Consider the following 18,731-nt stretch of genomic DNA (forward strand, 5'->3'; position numbering starts at 1 on the left):
TCAAATTCCTGTAAACAGAGAAATTCCTAAGGTCATGAGAAAGCAGCCCAGGACAAGAGATGAACTTAGAAAAGACCAAGTGGATACTGCACTTCACATTTGTTTCAGCCTGACCTTCTTGATAGAAAAGCTAAACTTTGAAGGAGAACACTAGCTGACACTGAGCCAATTTTTGAAAACTGTAAAGGATGGTTTTTGTATTGGTATGTTTGGGTTTTTATTTATTTGTTTGTTTGTTTATTTATTTATTTATTTTAGCCCCTGGCACTCAATAAAATCTCTGTCAGAGCATTGACTGTATACAAACTTAAGGAACAAAATTCTTGAAGAATTTTGCTCAGGGACAAAATTCCAGAGTTAACACTTTAAGTGTTAAAAATCACAGGACAAACAGCATAGAGCAAACACCTATTTGAAAGAAAAAGGTAAAAATCCATAAACCTTCAACAAAGATCAGACTTTTGACATACCAAAGACTTTAAAAAATGACCCTCAATATGTTTGAGGAGATCAAGGAAAATACAGAGAAAATATAGAGAAGGAACTAAAGGCTTTCAGGAAAATGATGAATGAACAATATGAGAATCTCAATAAAGAGACAAATTAAAAAAAAAGGGAGCAGTCAGAAATACTAGAGATGAATAGTATAATCACTGAAATGAAAAATCTCCCAGATTATTTCAGCAGCAGATAATAATTGTTAGAAGAATGAGCCAGTGAATTCAAAGCCAAACAATTGAACAGCCAAAAGAAAAAAGTGAACAGAGCCTAAGAGAACTATGGGATACCATCAAGCATGCCAATATATACATTATGGGAGTCCCAGAAGAAGAAAGAGAAAATAGAGCATAAGGAAGAGTCAAAGAAATTATTAACAGAAAGGTTCTCAAATTTAACCTAAGACATGAAAATGCACACCCAAGAATCATAGCAAACCCCAAGCAAGATAAACTTAAATAAAGCTATGCACAGATACTTAGTAGTCAAAATGCCAAATATCAAGGATAAGGAGAGAATTCTGAAAGCTAAAGCAGTAAAGTAGCATTATATACAGGGAAGTATCAATAAGATGGAGTGTTGATTTCTCATCAGAAACCATGTAGGCTAGAAGGCAATGGGATGAAATATTTGAAGTGTTAAAAGAAAACAGTTCCAATGAAGTATTTTATAAGTGGTGAAACCATCTTTGAAAAATGAGGGAGAGATAAATAAAATAAATAAAAGCTGCAGGAGTTCATCACCACCAGATTTGCCCTACAAGCAGTGCCATAGGGAGCTCTTCAGACTGAAAGGAAAGGATATTATACACTGGATCAAAGTGGCATGAACAAATAAAGAATTTTGGTAAAATTAAGCATGTGGGTAATTATAAATGCTGGTTCTATTTTAAAATATACTTCTGGTATGTAACCTAAATTTTTCCTTCTTATGGCTGTAAAATGAAAATGCATAAAAAGAAATGATAAATCTATGGTTTAGTACCTACCATATATGAAGATATGATTTGTAAGGCATAAAACTAAAAGGTGGAAGGAATGGAGGGGTATAGGAACAGTGTTTGTGTATACTATTGAAGTTAAGTTGGTATCAAATCAAGCATGTTTGTTATAGATTTAGTATGTTAAATTTAAGATTCAGGATAATCACAAAGAAAATATATGCAGAAAAAAATGAGAAAGGATTTGAAATGGTATAATGCAAAAAAATCAAATAAATAGGAAAGTAGACATTAACAGAAAGTTTGAGGGACAAAAAAACTTATAAGCATTACAAGGATCAAATAGAAAAATTGCAGAAGAAAGTCCTGCATTTTCAGTAGATACATTAAATATAAATGGATTAAACTCTCTAGTCAAAAGGCAGATTGACAGAATAGATTTTTTTAAAAGTATATCCCAAGTATATATACTTTTTATAAGAGACCTACATTAAATTCAAAGACACAAATAAGTTGAAAGTGAAAGGATGGAAAAATATATATTCCATGCCAATGGTAACCAAAATAGAGTTGGGCTAGCTACATTAATTTCAGATAAAACAAACTTTAAGTCAGAAATTATTTTGAGGGACATAGATGTCAAAGTTATCATTTCTTATTAAGATGTCAGTTATACCCTAAGTGATTGCCAGACTCAATGCAATTCCATTCAAACTTCCAGCAACTTTATTTGAAGAAATTGAAAAACTGACAATAAAGTTTATATGGAATGTAAGTGGTCCCAATAGCCAAAAACATCTTTGAAAAGAAGAATGAATTTGGAGTACTAATATTTCCCAATTTGAAAACTTATTACACTAAAACCACAGTAATTAAAATAGCATGGTACTGGTACAAGGACAGACATATAGACCAATGGAATCAAAATGAGAGATCAGAAATAATCCCTCAGATCTATAGCCTACTGATTTTTAAATTATTTTTATTGAGATATCTTCACGCACATACAATACTTCCAAAGTATTTTATCAATGGCTAACAATGTCATCTCATAGCTGTGTATTCTACATTGTTTAATGACCCATTTTTGGTGGCTTATTTATTATTTATTTTTTTATCAACACATAATTGTATATTCATCATCATGATAGTTTCTTAGAACATTTGCATCAATTCAGGAAAAAAAAAAAAGAAAAATTCATATATACCATACCCATTACCACTCCCTTTCATTTATCACTAGCATTTCGATCTACTAAATTTATTTTAACAATTTGTTCTCCCTATTATTTATTTTTAATCCCTGTTTTACTTGTCTGTTGATAAGGTAGATGAAAGCAGCATCAGACACAAGGTTTTCACAATCACACAGTCACACTGCAAAAACTATATCATTATACAGTCATCTTCAAGGAACATGGCTACTGGAGCACAGCTCTGCATTTTCAGGGAGTTCCCTCCAGCCTCTCCATTACACCTTAACTAAACAGATGATATCTATTTAATGCATAAGAATAACTTCCAGGATAACCTCTCAGTTTGGAACCTCTCAGCCATTGACACTTAATTTTGTCTCATTTTGCTCTTCCCCCTTTTGGTCAGGAAGGTTTTCTCAATCCCTTGATGCTGAATCCCAGCTCATTCTAGGATTTCTGTCAGATGTTGTCAGGAAGGTTCACACCCCTGGGAGTCATGTCCCACGTAGAGACATGACTCTTGCTGTCTCGGCTGCTTGCTGTGTCAGCCAAGAGATAAAGGCCACATCTGAGCCACAGCAGAGGTTCTCTTGGGGGTGACTCTTAGGCCTAACTTTAAGTAGGCTGGCTGGGCCACAGTGGCTCAGTGGCAGAATTCTAGTCAATTGATTCTGACAAGTGTCCCATGTCCACTCAATAGGGGGAGAAAATTCTCTTGAACAAATGATGCTGGAAAACTGGATATCTATATGCAAAAGAATGAAAGCAGACTCCTACCTTACAGCATATACAAAAGTTAACTCAAAATGAATCAAAGACCTAAAATAAGAACGATAACCATGAAAGTCCTAGAAGAAGTCAAGGAAACATCTTTAGGACCTTCTGTTAGGCAATGGTTTCTTAAACTTTACATCAAAAACACCAGCAACAAAAGAAAAAAAAAACATAGATAAACGGAGCTTTTTCAAAATTTAAAATATGTGCATCAGATAAATACATCCTGAAAGCAAAAAGACAACTTCCATTGCAGAAAGGAAGAAAACATTTGGAAACCACATATCTGATATGGATTTATGGATTCAATATCCAGAATATATAAAGAAATCCTACAATGCAACAACAAGAGACAGCCCAATATAAACAATGGGTAAAATACTTGATTAGACAGTTTTTCAAAGAAGATATTCAAATAGGCTATAAGCACCTGAAAAGATCATTAACATCATTAACCATTAGGTAAATGCAATTTCAGATCACAGTGAGTCACTATTTCACATCCACTAGAATGGCTAACATTAAAAAATGGAAAATAACAAGTACTGGAGAGTCTGTGGAAAAATAGGAGCTCTTGTTCATTGTTAGCAGGAGTGTCATATGGTGCAGCTGCTATGGAAAACAGTTAGTTTGTTCCTCAGAAAGTTAAGTATATAATTACCATGTGACCTGGTAATCCCACTTCTAGATATAAACTCAAAAGAACTGAAAGAAGGCACTGGAACACTATTTGTACACAGATGTTCATTATGGCATTATTCACAATTGCCAAAAGATAGAAGCAACCCAAGTGTCCATTAACAGTTGAATGGATAAATGAAATGTGTTGTAGACACACAATGGCATGTTATTCAGTAGTAAAAAGAATGAAGTGCTAATACTTGCTATGGCATGGCAAACCTGGAAGACATGTTGAGTGAAATAAGTAAGACACTAAAGGACAAGTATTGCATTATCTCAATATTATGAATTCATTAGAATAAACAGATTCCTAATCATAAACTAGAATACCATTTACCAGGAGCTAAGGCGAGGGTAGGGAATGGGGAATTAATGCTTAGTTGGGACAGAGGTTTTGTTTGGAGTGATGGAAAAGTTTTTGTGATGAATAGTAGGGCTCATAGCACAACACAGTAAATGTATTAGAACCACTGAATTATATATTTGAATATGGTTGAAAGGGAAAATTTTAGGTTGTTCATATGTTACTAGAACAAAACTTTTTAAAAGACCATAGGACTGTACAACAAAAACAGCGAATCCTCATGTAAACTATGGGCCATGGTTAATAGTATAGGTATAATAAATAATATTGTTTCATCAATTGTAACAAAGTTACCACACTAATGCAAAGTGTTAAAAATAGGGAAAACTGAAGCGAGGGGGTGGGGGCCAGAGAGGGTGTTATAAAGGACCTGTGTAATTTCTGCATGATTTTTCTGTAAACTTTCAATTTCTGTAATAAAAAAAATATATTAAGTAGTCAAAAACAACTCTGAAGCCAGGCTGAAGTGTATGAGGTTAATAGGAAAGTTCCATTTGTTAAGCATGAAAGTTTGTAAAAAAAAAAAAAAATAATGAGAAATATGACATGATTCAGTTCATTAGGTAGTGGAGAGAAAACTGAGTTTTGTTCTTTAAAGAAAGAATGTAAAGAGTATAGTCTAATGTAAACTTGGAAAACTAAAAAATATTTTAATGTATAAACTAGTCTGACTAAACGTAGAATTATTGTTCTATTTCCTACAGTAAATAAGGAGAAATGGATTAGGAGGTTATTCTCACCACGTTGCCCTCTTTGCAACTCCGTGTGATTTATTTACTTTCAAAAATACTTCAATACTTTGAATAAAATCTCTAAAACTCCAGGGTATGAATACTTTGAAAATGTTAAGTAAATGGCATTCTTGGAAAAAATGCTTTGTTTTTTATGTGTTTATTTTACTCTTATGGATTATTTTCTATAAGTTAGTATCAAATGTATTGTGTTTGTCATTTTACTATTCTATAACTAAAAAGATCACTGGACTTGCACAACCAATACAGAAACAAAAGATATTAAGATAAAGACCACTGTGTTAATTAAATAAATGGTTTTTTTTTAAGTAATAACTGATGACTATACCCAATGATAGAAACTGACTTGATATTTTGTGGAATGGTCTTACACCAACACGCCCAATACACACCCATTTTGTCATCTTCATCATCTAAGCTGATCATTTGAGATGATCATTCTTAACATGTAAGGGTTTCATTTGAAGAATCTGATGAATTTTCAAGAATCTATTCCAAGCAAAAGGCACAGAAAATTTTGCATGCCATTTCATAGTGTTTCATAAAGCCATTGAAAGTGTAGCCATAGCCCCTTTAGAGTCCAGGGCCCCCGTTTAGAACTTCTGATCTAGGCTATAACCTCCTTAAGAGTCTGTATTTTTAACAGGAACCTGATCCTTTATAATTAGAAATCAACAGTGGTGGTGGGGTTGGTTTGAATCTAGCACAATTGTGAGCACACGCTGAATAATTGCTAATAGAATGGCTCAAATTTAATAGAATACATAAAAAAATTAGTGTGGAATTATGGTTTATTTCATCTGAATTTTCCACAAATCCCAGCGCTATGTCTTCAAAAATTTGATTCTCTGACATAAAGTCAGGCATTCGTAGGTTTGTTTTCGTAGTTACTCTGTAAGGAACCCTTAGATGATGTTCGCAGCTTTCGCATTGTCACTGTCGCATTAGCACCAGGTCAGCTAAATCTACTAAGCTCTTTTCTTCCTGAATGCTCTTTTCATATCGTTCTGAATGTTTTTGTACAGGAAAGAGATTTAGGTGTCCAATTCTAATAAAAGAGTCAGGATTTTAAAAATCCTAGGTTCCTAATTTTCTGTCCCACCAAACATCTTAGAAACAAGGGGTTATGATAGCTCACATGTTAAATGACAAATGTCTTATTATCTAAAAATAGGTCTTTGGATTAGGCACATTCTGGTAGAAAAATGAACTCTTCATATCTGCTGTTATTTCTCTGTATTTCTATATTTACTAATATAAGGCAAAATATATTTGCAGTTTAATCTAAAATAGAAATCTGGGAAGAAAAGTCCACTATTTAATGCCTTAAATTTGTTATTGAATTTGAATAAGGATGCAAGTTTTTAGGACATCACACATTATTTTAAAAGCACAAAGTATAGGTTCATTCATTCAACACATTTAGGGCTAAGCTACATATTTAGGGCTAAAACCTGGCAATCAGGAGGTAAAAAGAGGTAACATTTTCTAATCTTAAAGAGCTCACAGTCCAATAAGGGAGAGAGACATCTACATCTACATAGACTAACCACAGAAAAATAATGATAGATGTACATGCTAGATGAAGTTGTGAGCCAACCGAGGAAGTAATTTGGAGAAGGCTTCACAGAGGAGGAAATACTTTAGCTGGGTCCTGAAGGAGGAATAGGAGTAGATCATGTGGTAGGATAGAGGACAACAAAATTTAACAAACAGTATGTAAGTCATTATGGAACAGTAAAATGCAATGATGAGTTTAGGGAACTGTATACATGTTTGGCATGACTAGAGCTACGGGATGGGAGGAATTGAGGCTTCCGAGATCTACAATCGCTAGACCATGTCAGGGCTTGTTTATCTATGTGGGACATTAAAGCTTTATTACACTGTCAGTGCAGAGCCACCAAAGGATTTGCTCAGGGGAATCACCTATTTAAATCTGCAGTTTATAAACATCACTTTGGTAGCAGAGTAGAAGACAGATTAGAGGAGAGAGGATGGAGGCTGGGAAACTGGTCGAACCCTAATGCCAGGGAAGATACTGGTCTGACATAGGTTTTAGAAATGATGTAGAGATATTTATGACTATGGCTGTAGGGAAGAAGGAAGAAAGAAATGCTTTTTTAGAGGATTAGGATCTGTCATGGTAACCACTGAATTGTATAATCTTACCTCCCTCTTGTCACCTCCTTTGACTTGAAGGTACGAAGCACACAATGAGAAGGCAAAGCGAATCCTACTGTGCCTTGTTACTAAGAATCTGAGGTTTGGAATTGATTCTAATGGAACATACATATTCACCCTTTAAAAATAAGACTTTAAGAATAGTATTATTACACTGCAAAGCCTACATTCAGCATTCAAGTGATTTCAGACATCTGTGACTGAGACAGAATCATAACCCTTTAAACAGACTTCACGGACCATTTCTGCCCTTAGTAAATCATGACTATGCTAAAATCACACTTCTGTTTTAAAAATAATCTTAATAAAATGTTTGAATGCACAGCCAGCTATTAATGAAGGTGTAAGGAAGGGATGGACAAAAGAAAGGAAGGAGACCATATGAATGCACATGAAAGTGTGAATGTGTGTATGTTTGTGAACATACGTGTGTGTGTGCATGCATGAGGGCCGGGCAGAAGATTCTATGTCTTGGAGACATTTGCCTTACTCTGCTTGGGAGGTAATTACCAACTGCTGTTATATCCTTCAGTATCTGATTTAATCAAGTCAGTTTTACCAAAAATCTGTTTGAAAATATTATATTGAAGAATATTAAATTGTAGTCTCTTTGTCAGAAAGTCAGTCTCACTGAAACTGGTGATTAGCAGTTTATAATTCATTTCACAAACATTTATTGAACACTTTTTTAGACTGAGCATATACAAATATGCATAGCTAACATATAACCAAGGAATCTGAATTCTTTTGGATCAGAGTTCTTGTTTCTCTAAGTTGGAAAAAAAAGAACAACTTTGATTACTTTATAAAATAAAGTCGGTATGCATGAAGCAGTATCAAGATTATTATTATAATTTATAGAATTATAAGAAGCTCTCAGTTTCTCAAAAAGGAAACCTCTCCATTGCCCTCATGAAGACACATGCCAGTTTTTCTGTGCTTCCTAAAATTGTTGAATCATTTATTGACAATTTGCTTTTAAATGATTTTTTTAACTTCCCTCTCTAGCATTGAAGCTGCAGATACATCAAAATCCAAGCAAAGTGCCTGCCTTGTATTATATCTTACCTGGAAATGCTAGCTGCCTTTCTCCCCAGGTGCTTTCATGCATGTGTCCCTTTTATTAATAAGAACCAGCATTACCATTCTCCTATAAAGCTGGGAACTTGAGACAGCCGCTATCGTTCCAGAAGGTGATTTTGTTTTCAGTGATATATCAATCATATTTTAGCCTGCAATTCAACAACAACAAAACCTTGACAGTGATTCTTTCCCTCTCCCTCTTCAAGCACTCACGGTCCACTTCATTCAGTCACCTCCTCTCGAGGTCAGTTCCTAAACAGCACATGGTGTTCTTGTGTGCAGCAGCTGGCTTCATTCCACTACCATCACCTCCTTCTCTCAAAGGACCGTGTGTGTGTGTGTGTGTGTGCGTGCGCCTTTGTGTGCATCTGCGTGTGTATGAACATTCACCACTTTCAGTTGCCATTCAATGCTTTCTGATTCTCCTCGCCAAAAAGCTGGGAAGCTTGGCATGCACTCCAGCAAAGAGCCCAGATGTCCAACTGTGATACAGCATCCTTTCCAGCTTCCCTGCTGGACCAGTAATACCTTCACAACCACAAATAAAAGACTTACCTAGGGCTCTATTTTGTCCCTCTGGTCTGGTGTTTCGGTCACGTTCAGGAAAAATAGTGTAGGAGCCAAGGGCACTGAGTTGAAATCTAAAGTTGTTTTTCCTTTTCATTTGGGTGGGATGGGATTATTCCTCAGAGCTGCTCAGGGTCTTATTTTTATGGGGCTAGTTTGCTCAATGCACCATTGCCTACAAGGATGTCTCTTTTTCTTTCTTCAGATGAATATGCTAATGAAACTCCAAGAAGCAGCCAATTACTCGGGCACACAAAGCTGCGACAGTGATAGCACCAGCCACCATGAAGCCGTTTTGGATTCATCTCTTGAATCTACCCTCTAGGGGGGGAAGGGTTAAAGAAAGTTAAGGGAAAAGACTATACTTTTAAAAACTGTTTAAAAAGAAAGGTGTTTTCAATAAACCACTGCCAGTATGAAAATACCCTGTGAAGACCCCTGACCCAGAGTCGCTGTCTACCAGGAGACAGGAGAACTAAGTCTGAACTGCCAAGATGCTAAATTAAAATGGATGCTTAACTTTATTTTATTTCTAGGCATTTTTATATCAGTGGAATGACATAATGGCTCCATTACTCAACTGGAAAGGACCCTAATGACAGGGCAACTGAATAGATTGCACATGAGATAGCCAAACTGGAATTTATTTTTTCTCCTCTTTAAAAGTTTACAATGCAGGCCTTTTTTTGTCCCTTCCTTTCATTTTCTCTGAGGGAGCTGCACTCCCCAGGCAGGGTCCATCCTTCTGATTCATCCCCCCTCCTTCGTGCCACATGGTGCTGGTCACAGGGCTCCAGTAGTGTTTGTGTTGTCTGCTCCCACATCCCACCCCTGCCCCCAAGTCCAAAACGAACCCAAGAGCTCAGTCCTCTGTAAGCACAAATGGAATTGTGCAACCACCAGAAAAACACTACTGCGACAAGCTGGAGAAGTGCCAATTTAGTTCCTAACTGCCATGTCCCCATGATGTGCTCCACCGACTTTTTAGTGTATGAGTCACAGGTTTTATAAGGTTGTTTTTACCCTCAGTGGTCTTTTTAAGCCACCTGCCCACTCCCTAAACAAGAGTTTTATACCAATTATTAGTCCCCACTGACAAAAGGCTTTTTTAGGGCTTTATTTGTTTGAGCCTTTTCAGTGAAAGAAGGAGCATTTCCTATGGTGCTGTCTCACTGCCTTAAAAGAGATTTCTACATCAGTTGAACAGTTGGTTCAAATCCTAAACCATTGGTAATTTCCACTGTCTTTTCATTTACCAACAAGCAACACCAGTTAACACAGTAGCCTCATCTCTGTATATCTTTTTTTTTTTCCTGAAGAAATGGATAGGAGAAAGATCAGTATTTTTACCTTGTGAAGAGATTGCTTTGCCTATCCTCTGACATATTCAAGTAATCCAGAAACCCACTTTGACCGTCACTTAAAAGCTGAGACAGGTGGCTAAATTCCATCCAGTTCCAGGAGAAAGAGTTTTAGAAGGCAGGAGATTTTGAACTCTATTCCAGCAGAGCTGGAAGCATTAGATGCAGCATGAGCACAACTATTCGGCTTTCTTTCCCTATTCTGTTTTTTTTTTTTTTTAATAGTTTTGATGCATGTTGTTTTGATTGCTATTGTTGTACATGAGAAATTCAGCATTAAGAACACTGAAGCAGTGAAGTCACTGTGGAAGAAGAAGCAATTATACTGTAAAAGAAGGTTAGATTTGCACAGTCTACTGGGTGGGTATTGTAAATAATTTTTAAAACTCGCACAAAATGAAAATAAACACACACACAAAATTGTATTTTATCCTGTTGGTGTTAAGAGGTGTTTCACTTGCTGAGATTTCCTGTACGTTGCAAACAAATACAGAATGCAAACCCTCAAAGCTATAATTATTCTGGCGTGTTTGTCCTGTATTTACAGTTGTTATATGACTATGCAGGAGCGATCAGTGCTAGAGTGAGCATGCTACAAAACTGTACATGGAGCTGATCCATTTTTTGGAAAAGTAAAACTGTCTGAAAGTGCATCTGTCATGGCAGGCTTTAAAGAGAGTGCATGAAAACTGATCTGAGTCATCAGAGAAGTTACCACCACACACAGAAGAGATTTTAAATTTATAAAACCCAAGGGCTAGGCCATAGTGTAGACTTGTTCTATGCATGTGAAAATGTGTTACCTTCAGGATGTGTCATTGGTGCTATTCTCTGTGACCACCCATGGGTCAGTTGCTATAGAAGAACTACCACAAAAACACGAGATGTTTGTGCAGTTTTCAGAGCATCACTAAGTCTATAGGTTCTTAAATGGTGCTATTGCTCAAAGGGGAATTTGAACTGAATTTAGGCAGATAGGATTGCCATCCTAACTCTGAAGCCTCAAACATGGATACAATTCGTTGTGGAACATCGGTCTATGTAGCTGGATGAGTGACTAGTCACCCTTGTATAATATGTGATCTGAGAAAATTGCTAATCTTTCCCTGCCATTTTGAGAAACACAGTCCCAACATGATCATAAACAACTTCCTGCAATACATCCCAGTAGGTCCACCTAGTTTACAACTGAAACTAGTTTGTGAAACATTTGTCTGTATACATTTTATATTTTGTACATTTTTGATGTAACATAACATGTAAATAGACAGAAACAGTGAAATAAATCATCTGAAAAGTTTTGTAGTCTTTGTAAAGCCCTGATAATAAGTTCTTGGTGTCAATGGACTTAACTGGATGATGTATTTTCTATTGGTTTATTGTTCCTCTAGCTTGTAAACCAGCTTGCATATATTTTTTTGCAAATGTGTACCCTGTATCTGTCTAAATTATTACTTTGCCATTAAAGTGGAATTATTTATTGAGAGCAATGTGTGGTGTCTATCTATGGATAAACATTGAACAATTATGCACTAAAGAGTATCAAGTTTTAACTTGCACTGTTAATATACCATCAGTATAGATGGATGTGAATTTTATCGTGTATGCATAAACCATCATAAATTTTTGGTAAATAAGAAAATGTAAGGCCACATATATATTTATATGTGTATCTTTAAAAATAAAAGTTAGTGAATATTTTTTAGAAAAAATCTGAGTAGACCACCTAAATGGTGAATTATAAAATAAAAATTAATATTAATAAAAATGTTAATATTCATTTAGCTGAATCAACTCATTAAGTATTTCTTTGTTTTTATTCCCTAAAAGCATTTCTTGACCTTTTAGCTCTAAAGAGGAGTTAAAAACTGAATCATTCTTTTGGTGGTTTGTTATTTTTTAAGAGAAAAGATTATGAAAAGAAAAAGGGACACCCTCTAGAATTATTTTTTTTTCTTTCCCCGAGTACTTTAGGCATCTTCACAATCCCAGTTGTTTGAATGTATGTTTGGCTAAGAGAAGCAAAGTATGCTTTTAGAATGAAAAAAGTTGTAAACCATAAAAGGGTGTTAATTAAAATGGGTGAGTGATCAGTAATGGATTAAAATCAGTGCATTTAGCAGAAGCAAAAAACTTTTATTTTTTTCATATAAAACACTGAATTAATTCTAAACTTGAATACAATTCTGACACACGCAGTATCCGGCTGCGTGGTGGTATCCAACTCTTACACTGTGAGGGGCATATAAGTTATTCATGCAAAACACTCTAAGTAGTGGCCAACACAGAAGTCCTCCATAGAATGTTCTGCTTTAACAACCATTATTATTAAATAATAATTATAACTCATTCTTATCATTTTCAAACATTCTAGCAATGTATACAGAAATTTAGAAATTTCTAAATATTCTTTTTTTAAAATAGTTTCTTTTTTTAAGAGTGTTATCTTTTAACTCAATTTCCTCTTCTGTAAAGTGGGAGGATTAATAATAATAATAGATCTGTAAAACACTTAGGACAATGCCTGGCCCTCGGGAATTTCAATAAAAGTTGGCTGCTGTATTAACATTGCCATTATAAGAAATGATCACTGTCAGTAATATTGCAAATATTCTTAGGATTCAATTTGTAAATCCATTTACTCTAATATTAGAGTCTTATTGAAAGTATATCTTTCATTCAGTTTCCTCATCTGTAAAATGGGATGATAGCACTATCTACTCGTAATACTGTTTTGAAGACCAGATGTCTTAAAATATGCAGAGCACTCAAAAAGATATCTGGCACATCATAAGTACTATAAAAGTGTTAACTGCTATTATTTTTCAATAAAAGTTTATTATTCACATTTATGTGAATTGTTTATTTACAGATAATCCACAATCATCACTATCCATTAATCAATAGAAGCAAGGAACTTTGTTAGGTTTCTTATTTTCTTATTTAGGGTACATAAATTGTTTACCATAAGGGTGACCAGTGAGAAGTGTACTGAAATGTTGCTACAGGATACATTTCCAGACACCAATATAATCAAGGCTAATAATGAATTATGGTTGAAATTAGAAAAATCCAGATCAGATTTTTGGAATTTCACATTAAAATATATATTTATGAGAAATGGTTCACCTTAAAATGTGTCTCTTTCTGTGACTTTGATTAGTTATGTTTAAAAATGATTCAATTGTGTTTTATTTTGTTTTGCTTTGTTTATACCATGTAACAGGTAAAATATTGCATTACTTAATTAAATATTCTTTTTAGTTCAGTGAAAATAACTTGAGGATCTCTTCTCCACATGAAGTATATATTATCTCTCCAGCTATCCAGGAGCTCATCAGTAAGAAAACATATTCTGAGACATTAAACAAAACAGTACATTTTAAATTAGAATCTAATTAAGGAAAAATGAAAGTTCTCAAGTTGTTACCAAGATATTTTTCATTACAAAATGAAATTGTAAAAAAAAAAAAAAAAAAAAAACCTTGCCTGTATCATTGGAATTTTTAATCTTTAGTATTCTAGAAGGACTTCGAAAAGTTGGAGTTGATGAACAACTGAGTAAATAACTTTGCATTTGGATAAAGCTGAATTTGACTTGGAAATTGCAAATTTGGTTTGGAATTTGCAAAGTCTTTAGTCATCAGAACGTCTCTACAAAATCCTGGTGGCCAGAATAAGATTAATCTAACCAAATAATGATTTCAATTTGAAGGTGTAACATTCATAAAATTATTGTATTTCAAATTTCAATATATAAACTTCAGATGTTCCACAGAACAGAGCAGATATCCATATGTGATAACATTTTAAAGCTCCTTCTTTTAAACTTTTGAAAATGTTCTGCTTTCTGCTATTTTGATGGAAACATCATAAAAATATCATTTTTTTCTTAGTAAGAAATAGGAAAATAATATTACTATATAATAATACTATGATCACATAAACTCTCCCATATTATTCTTATTTTTATTTTTTCAGTCTTTTGCATAGGTGTTTCCATCTTGAGAAATTTTATGTAGGAATATATCCAAATAATATGCAAACATTTCTTACACCATTTTAATCATATGTTCATCTGATATATTGCTATGTAGTATCTATTTTTAGATACATTTTATTTTTAAAAATAACCAGAATATATATGGACTAATGTAAGGGCTTTTGGCAAAGTCTCATGATTACCCTGGAAAAAGAGTCAAGATATTTAAAGATCATATAGGAGATCAAGCAAGTACAGCCTGAGTATTGATTAAAGACTCAATATCAATTTGAAGGCAGAGCCTCTAGTGAGCTGCATATGGACATACTTGTCTAATACAGAAATAACACAATCTTGCAAGGGGAAATTTTTACAGATAACCCTCAATCATTACTATCAATTAATCTATCGATATCTTTCTATCATTTCTATTATCTATGCAAACATCTCAAATATCAACCTATAATGCACTCAAATCAGAGTTTTTAAAGAACTCCAAGGAAGGAATAAAATTAACCTTCTCTAATAGGATATATCTGTTTGTTAAAATTTAAAGTTCTTCACAGAAGTTTAAAATTAAATGTTCCCAAGCCACAACTGATTGAATTCCCATTGACAGCAATTTTTAAACAGGAGGAAGAAAAATAGTGAGATATACACAGCTGTACCCCATTACCTGTTGTAAATTTGGACATAGTTATATAAATGAAATTTCCAGATCTTACATCATCCCACTGCACCCTGCAAAGGTCATATTGAGCCTAGAAGGTTGTTTTCCAGTCTGGATTTCCAATGAAAGAGGGGCTTTGAGCAAATGAAGGATAATCCAAAAGGCCACAGATTTGACTTCTACTGATAATCTTTGGTAATTGGCATAAACTTTCTTATTCTCAGCTTCTCTCTATTTTTTTTTTTTTGTCCATAACAAAAAACAAATCTACCTCTGGGTACTGTTAGATGAATTAAAGTTTGTGAACATGCTTTATAAATAACAATGTGGCAGAAACCCATCAATATACACATGTATACATTCAGACTTAATCTTAACGCCCACTATAAGAGAGTCACAGAAAATCATATCTACTCTACAGCTTTCAGCTGTGTTGGGGTAAATAAAAATGGAGACAGGGAATTACAATAAGGCTGCAAGGGAATTGAGACTTTCTAAAAGAGGAGAAAGATAAAGACACTGGAAGAAGTGTTGTTCCTAAAATGCAGAATTTTTGATGTTTAAAAATAAAAAAAAAAAAGAAAAGAAAAAACAGCTGAGGACCAAATTAGGGTCATCTCTGGCAACTGTGTGTAACATTTTCCTTCATTTACTCAGCAAATAAAAGTATATGCCAAGTTCTGCTAGGTTCTAGAGTACACTGATGAACAACATTGTTGGTGCTTGAGCTCAGAGAGGTTACAATCTAGTGAAAGACATGTAATGAGGTAAAGAAATGACATGATAGAGGAAATGCAACATGCAATAGAAACACAAACAGAGCCATATAAACCAGAAGGCATTTGTGTTTGTTTGAAACTGTTAAGTACCCCCAGAAAAGTCATTATTTTTCCTAATCCAGTGGGGGCAGACCTATTGTTTAGGGTGGGGCTTTTGATTAAATTGTTTCCACGGAGATGAAACCCATTCAATTGTGGGTGGAACCTTTTGATTAGGTGGTTTCCATGGAGATGTGTCTCTGCCCATTCAAGGTGGGTCTTAATCCACTTACTAGAGTCCTTTAAGAGGGAACCATTCTGGAAAAAGCTCAGAACCACCACAGGCAGAGACACCTGGAGATGCAGAAAAAAAAAAAGAAGAAAAAAATGCCATTGGGGAAACCTTTGAAACCAAAAGCCAAAAAAGCCAGCAGATACCACCATGTGCTTTCCATGTGACAGAGAAATCCCAAACATCATTGGCCTTTTCTTCAGAGTTGAAGTATTGTTTCCTGGATGCCCTAGTTTGGCCCCTTTTATGGCCTTAGAACTGTAAACTTATAATTTAATAAATCCCCTTTGTCAAAACCAACTCACTTCTTGTATATTGCATTCTGGCAACATTGGCAAACTAAAATGGGATGTGAATGGTATAAATAATAATAAATACCAATCATCACTTTATTATCTCACTATGTATATTAAGTAGGTCCAATATACAGTTCCCTTTCTGTTGTTTGATGCCATTAAAACAGCAAACAAACATTTATCATATTATGAGTAATTTAACTTTCTGAAAAAGGGACACACAGAATTCAGCATTAATTACTTTAGAGCAATAGAAATGCATACTTTGCTAATTCCAGAAATTAAAATCGCCTCAAGAATTTTCTGGAAGTAATAGGAATGAGGGGAGACTTCAGGTCTACAAAAGGAAAATGCACTGAGATTTTCTAGGAATATATCTTCTGGGGAGTCTTTCACATAATCTGTCTAAAAGCTCATTAATATTTAATATTTAATGTATCTATTTCCCAATTCAGTATGAGCCCCTGAGTAAAAGGGACCATCTTCTATTCACTTTAGCATCCCTACTTCTAGCAAAATGTACATATTATTATCCTTTTCCTTATATAATACCATAGCGTTTACCAACTGCCTTTTGCATAAAGGGACTATACTCTAAATTTACATTAGATATTCAGTTATTCCTAACAACTTTAGGAGGCAGGTTAATAAAGTGTCCCATTTTCTAGGTATTGGAACTGAGGTTCAGAAAGGTAAAGTGACTTGACTGAAATCATGCAAGTGGAAAATGTTGGAGGCAAGGTTTCAACCGAGTTTGATTTGACACCAATGACTTCACTCTTAGGCACTGCACCCCACTGTTAAATCAATACTTTGTAAAGATAGATGGGAAAATGAATAGCTAAAGAAACACAGGACCTCCAAATCATCTTTCAGGAGTACTTGAAAATTAAGTAGAGAGGTCATATCAATCTGATGACTTGCCTGTTTCAAGGCATCCCTTAAAATATCTATCCTCAATAAACCAGTCAGTGTCCTTCCTTATGGGTGCTCTGAAAATTCAGTGCCTGTATGCACATACGAAACATTGAACACAGAAACCTTGATGGGCACTAAAAATTACTGGAAAAGTCTAATCTTTAAACATCAGTTGGTCTTTCCGACATCCTTACATTGTCCATTTCATGCCTTATTCTTTGAAACTAAATTAAAGATTTGAATAGTAGGCTGTTTTTCACTTCACAGCATGCTTGATTTTCTCAAATTTCCTTTAATGGAGTAAACAAATTTTCCAACAAGTATAGGAATAAGAGAATAAGATCCTCCTTTTTAACATTTTTTTTTTAAACATGGGCAGGCACCGGGAATCAAACCTGAGTCCTCTGGCATGGCAGGCAAGCATTCTTGCCTGCTGAGCCATCGTGGCCCACCCCTTTTTAATATTTTTTAATGCTCAAATTTATTCCCCATTTTCAAGAACACACATACACACATACAAAATCTCTATTCCACAGTCTCTTTGAATTATCACTCATCCCCTACCCCCTTTCCCAAAAGAACTTCAAATAATTGTTAATACCTAGTGTCCAGTTCCTAACTTATTCACTCCTGCACCCATTTGAGTTCAACTTTTCCTTCCTCAACCCCAAACATCACTCCAGAAAAACAGCTTCCAACAGATTTGCAATGGATAAATACAGTCAGCATCATTCAGCCTCAACTCATTTAACTTCTGAGTAGCATTCAACATCACTGACTATGCCTTCCTTCTTTTAATACTTGTCTTTCTTCCATCATCCACCCTCCTGTGTTTTACTTCTGACCTTCCTTCTCAAATTCTTATGAGATTTCCATATTATCTCATTCTCCTGTTTTGTTCTTTTACTGCAACTTCTGTATAGGCTACTTCTCAAACACGTCATTAAACTTCAGGATTCTCCTGCTTTAATTTCAGGCTCTCTGTTCTTCCTCCATCTACACTCTCTTGGGCAATCTTGTCCATACCCAATATTGCAATTACCACATATAGGCATTATTAACTCTCCTCATTGTTGTCTAGATTTCTCAACAGCACCTTGAAATCAGCATATTAAATATGTACATGATCATTCCATATTCCAGAGTTTGAATACTTTTCATCATTCATCATCTCTGTAACAAGTACTATCTTTCATCCATTTGTTCAATGTAAAATTCCAAATATAACTTTGACATCTATTTCTTCTTCCCTTCCCTATATCCAATACATTTCCAGTCCTATAATTTTATCTCCTAAAGATCGCTTAAATCTTTCCATTCCTTAATATTACTACTACCTATTATTTTAATCTAAACTATCATCATCTCTTGCCTATAAATAGCAATAGTCTGTAGTAGATTGAATAATGGTTCAC

At 34.6% G+C, this 18,731-nt stretch overlaps 1 protein-coding gene and 1 long non-coding RNA gene across 7 annotated transcripts in view; one reads left to right on the forward strand and one right to left on the reverse strand.

Moving 5' to 3' along the window:
- NAV3 (neuron navigator 3) overlaps positions 1-10,626 on the forward strand; it is a 622,569-nt gene extending 611,943 nt beyond the window's left edge. For 3 of the 4 annotated variants that reach the window (XM_077111502.1, XM_077111504.1, XM_077111501.1), the window contains one exon: positions 9,245-10,624. In XM_077111502.1, the coding sequence (XP_076967617.1) occupies positions 9,245-9,364 (120 nt within the window). In that variant the 3' untranslated portion in view covers positions 9,365-10,624. Of the gene's footprint in view, positions 1-9,244 lie in introns of all 4 variants that reach the window. The other variant, XM_077111505.1, reaches the window with a different exon arrangement.
- Positions 1-18,731, reverse strand: part of LOC143642744 (uncharacterized) — a 112,033-nt gene that overhangs the window by 20,208 nt on the left and 73,094 nt on the right. The window lies entirely within an intron of this gene.

The sequence above is a fragment of the Tamandua tetradactyla genome, chromosome 7, assembly GCF_023851605.1.
Source record: "Tamandua tetradactyla isolate mTamTet1 chromosome 7, mTamTet1.pri, whole genome shotgun sequence".
NCBI lineage: Eukaryota > Metazoa > Chordata > Mammalia > Pilosa > Myrmecophagidae > Tamandua > Tamandua tetradactyla.